The sequence below is a fragment of the Meleagris gallopavo genome, chromosome 8, assembly GCF_000146605.3.
Source record: "Meleagris gallopavo isolate NT-WF06-2002-E0010 breed Aviagen turkey brand Nicholas breeding stock chromosome 8, Turkey_5.1, whole genome shotgun sequence".
NCBI lineage: Eukaryota > Metazoa > Chordata > Aves > Galliformes > Phasianidae > Meleagris > Meleagris gallopavo.
This window is the reverse complement of record NC_015018.2, coordinates 16,306,275-16,310,421: the sequence shown is the minus strand read 5'-3', so window position 1 is coordinate 16,310,421 and position 4,147 is coordinate 16,306,275. Positions and strand designations below refer to the sequence as shown.

General features: G+C 61.2%; 1 protein-coding gene across 1 annotated transcript in view; it reads right to left on the bottom strand.

Annotated features, from left to right (window-relative positions):
* Positions 1-67: 67 nt before the first annotated feature.
* TMEM150A (transmembrane protein 150A) overlaps positions 68-4,147 on the bottom strand; it is a 5,278-nt gene continuing 1,198 nt past the window's right edge. The window contains exons 3-8 of the mRNA XM_031554574.1: positions 3,363-3,410; positions 2,395-2,466; positions 2,205-2,272; positions 1,929-2,056; positions 1,388-1,565; positions 68-862 (exon numbers count right to left, since the gene is read on the bottom strand). Of these exons, the coding sequence (XP_031410434.1) occupies positions 639-862; positions 1,388-1,565; positions 1,929-2,056; positions 2,205-2,272; positions 2,395-2,466; positions 3,363-3,410 (718 nt within the window). The 3' untranslated portion in view covers positions 68-638. The remainder of the gene's footprint in view (positions 863-1,387; positions 1,566-1,928; positions 2,057-2,204; positions 2,273-2,394; positions 2,467-3,362; positions 3,411-4,147) is intronic.

Here is a 4,147-nt window from a genome sequence, read left to right as displayed (position 1 = left end):
GGGCAGCCGGCCGACGGGAGCCTGCGCGGCTGCAGTTCCTTTTGTTATGGTTCGTGCGCGCTTAGTAACTGGTTTGTGTTCTGTTGTTTTTTTTTAATATATTATATATAAAAATCCTCTTTGAACTACACATACCGGTGGGTTCTAGGCCGATTGTGAGCTGGTCGGAAAGCACGACCTGATCAACGCACACAGCAGCAGCAACCACCCCTCTCGAGGGACAGGGAAAACTATATAGTATGTCTATATATACATATATATATACATATACGCAGCTCTATGTCCACACACACCCACTCAGCGCCCTCCCACGAGCACAGGGGACAGCAGGGACCACACAAGACTCACTCACCCTGGCCAGACCCCAAGAAGCTGTAGCCCTGCAAGACCTCCCATGCTGGCTGATAAGGAGCGTGGAATGTGCAGAGACATCCCAGGGAAGGCATTGGCCAGAGCCTAGGCAGAGGGATCATGATTGTGTCTGGCAGCTGAAAAGAGGCTGGCCCAGCCCCTTGGCAGGGACATGGGCTGCAGCCCCAGGTGAGAGGGCAGGTACAGAGCACCACGTGCACACACACACGCACACACACACACTGCACCCAGAGGCACTAGGTTGGGAGATGCTCGTGGCACAGAGCTCAGAGCATGGGCAGCCCCTCCGTGCCAGGCAGGCTGTCCTCCCCTTTGTGGCTCTTGGGGGCCCGGCTTGCCTTCAGCAGCACCAGAAAGGTGTCTGTGGAGATGGCCCCAAACTCAAAAGTGAAGGTTCCGTAGAAGACCAGGACATCAATGATGAACACCCACTCGCACAGGGCAGCCACATGCTGCAGCACGAAGCTCTCCTGGATGAAGAACACACCACCCAAGGTCGTGCTGGTCAAGGAAACCACAGCCATATCCCAAATACCCACAGAGGACAGCACTCTCTGCACAATTGCACTACCCAAAACCTCAAAGGTCCCACTGCTCTTCCTCTCCTCCAGCCCCTGTGACTTGTGCTGCTCCCCAACCCACTCCCAACCCCTGCACAGCCACAGCCACATAGCACTGCCCCTCGCACAGAGCCCTGCCCGCAGGCGGTCTGCAGCCCCAGTGTGGACCAAGGGCCGTGCCCTGCCTGCAGGCTGCTGTGGTTTTCCTGTGCTGGGCACCTGCACAAAGTGCTTCTGTGCTCCGCTTGTGTCAGCCTCAGCTTTGCCACTGCACTGCTATAGCTAATTCAGACTGTGCATTGCCAATGGCTCAAAATACCTGTTAATAAAAACAGCTGGTTCCTGGCTCCTCCCAGCACAGGGCTGGAGCCCTGCCAGGCTGCCATATCCCCAGACCACATGGCATCAGGCTGGAGCTTGTCCCTGCCCGGCCCACGGGGCCAGAAGAAGGATACTGAAGACGAGGGTGACGAAGGCCACAGCTGTGAGGATGCTGCGCAGGTGGCCGGTCCAGTAGTGCCCGCGGGTCTTGGCCGCACGGTACGTGAGGACGGACTGCAGGAAGACGAACAGCATGCTGGTGGGGAAGGCCACCCCTGCCCCAATGTAGTGCAGCACCTTGGCATGATCCACCTGCGGGCATGGCATGGGTAGAGTGTCAGCTGGGGATGGCTGGGGCAGCACCGAGGTGTGTTTGCAGCACCACCTCCTGACCCTGCCCAGCAGACAGCGGCAGACTGCAGCCTCGGCATTTGCTTCCTGAGATAAGGACTTCAGCCCAGAGCCACAGCAAGGAGCAACCCCAGTGCCCAGAGGACAAGGCCCAGAGCTGAGCAAAGGAGCAAGCAGACAGAATGGAATGACCCTAGGTCCTGTGTCCTCTGCCACCACGACCCCCTGCAGCAGCTGGACATAGCCAGGCCTGCTTGCCTCCCCCCCATGCTCCCCGTCCCCCATCTCAGCCCAGCCTGGCCCATTTCCACCCCGCAGCCTTACCTGGAAGTTGCCCACCATGGTGAGCCCAGCAGCACAGATCCAGCCGGCAGCCAGCCCCAGGGTGTTGAGAAGCGATGGCCCAACATGCTCCAGGACATGGGCGTACCTCAGCAGCCCCACCAGGATTACTGTGGGATGGAGACAGCACCTGTCTGCACCAATGTCTGCTGATGCCAGCAGTCCCTGATGCCCGGCTGCCCGCCTCCCCACCACGTTGGGCACCCCACAGATTGGCACCACACAGCCCCCACTCCCAACCTGATGCCACACACTCACCCATGAAGGAGCCCAGGCTGCAGATGAGACTGAAGAAGCAGCTCTCAGGAGGCAGGGTGCCACACTTGCTGCGGGGACAAGACAGGGCAGCCCTCAGCAGGCGTTACCAGGCTGCGAGGTCCTCCTGGGGCCCGCTCAAGGATGACCCCGAGCCCCCGCCCAGCCCTCTCCAGGCCCCTGCTGCCCTCACCTGACCAGCGGGATGTGATCCAGCGTGCAGCAGGAGCCGAGGCTGTCCAGGCCACATGACTGGTTGTAGTTCCTGCAGAGAGCAATGGATGGGCTGGGGAGCCGGAGGCCTCAGGAGAGGAGCCCCTCCGGGGTCACCCTGGTGCCCCCACCACACGGCCGCAGAGCCCACAGGGCCTGCCTGCAGCCAAAACGGCTCAGCCAGTGCACGGTTAAACAGGATGGAGTTTTGGGAAGGGCTGGGCCGGTCCCGCTGTGTGTTTTCTGTCTCCTCATTACTGGTGGCTTTGTTTTCCAACCGCAAGCCCGAGCGAGGCGTGGAGCCTCAAGGCCTGCCCTTGTGGTGCTGTTTGGTTTGGGAGCTTTTCATTTTTTTAAGGCAAGGAGCCTGAAGTTCGGAAGCATTATTCATCATTAACGTCTGTTTATGCCACAGAGACAAACACATTCTTCCCAAGACAGAGTAAGCCATCAGACAGGAAACGGCAGCAGTTGTTTTTTTTCCCTCCTTCAAGCTCTCTAGTGAGAATTAACTCCGGTTTTCTGGGCAGATTTGGGGTGGCACAGCAAGCTGACAGGTCCCTTTCCAGCACCCATCCCCAGCCCAGGCACAGCCAGGTGCACCCTGCAGCCCTGCCGGCACCACCAGGTTGGCTTCCAGCAAGCAGGGCTCAGCCTCCCCCATGGAGACACACGGCTCTCTGCAACTCCCCAGCCGCTCGTTTCACGCTTTTTCCATGCTCATTGTTTTGTCCCCACATACAGGGCAGCAAAGTCGGGCCACTGTGCAGCGGGGGCTGGCTGCAGCCCTGCTTGGCTGCCCTCAAGGCTCTGCAGCGTGGTGCTCAACCTTGCGAGCGCTGCGTCCCCATGTAGTTCCACACTCAACCCCCATGGGTAAAGCAGGTGATGTCTGGAGGAGACCTCTGGTCCCCCTGTGTTACTGGGGCCCTGCTGCCCCGACCTTACCAGTTGTGCACAGGACAGATATGGTTGTTGGAGAGTGCCATGGCATACCTGGGGAAAACGAGAGTGGAGTCACCGCTACGAACCTGGGCACCGCTCCGGGGCTGCCTGCAGGGCACTGCACACTGCCTTCCCCTGGCTTCCCTGAGCAGGAACCCTGCCCCTGTAAGCGGCCGAGCTCAGCTCTGTGCCAGAGCTCCCCGACCCTGCCTTCTGCTGGGGTCCTGTGCAGCCAAAGCTGCTCCCATAGCTGCTCTCGTGGCCTGTCCCCTCCCCGCCGCCCGCACTCCCCGCTGCCACGGGCTCGGGGCAGTCTGGAGAAGCGGCCCAGTGCCGGCAGGGCTCCACGTGCAGATCAGCCTCGCTCAGCTCCTCATCGCGGCGTTGAATAAACGCAGGTACCGCACGAAGAAGCGGCAGCAGGCAGGTGGGGGACGAAGTGGGCTCGCCACAGCAGACAGCCCTGCGGCAGTGCGAGGGGAGGCGTGAGCAGGGGGAGCCCCACCGGCACTGCCCGTGTCTAGCACCTTGCTCGTCACCGTGTCCCACCTGGGGCACAGGTCGGCCCAGCCCACCGGCAGCCCCGCGCAGCTCGCACCGCTGCAGCCGCTGGGACAGACGAGTCAGGTTAAGAGACGGCACGGGCGAGAGGCGCCCCGCATCGCCCTGGGTGCCACGTAACAGGGGAGCGAGCAGCGGAACAGAGCGCGGGGCAGCCCTCACCTGGGGAAAGCCCTCGTCCGATGCCCGCGGCGCCGCACTACTGGCCCCGGAGATCGGGGCAGCCG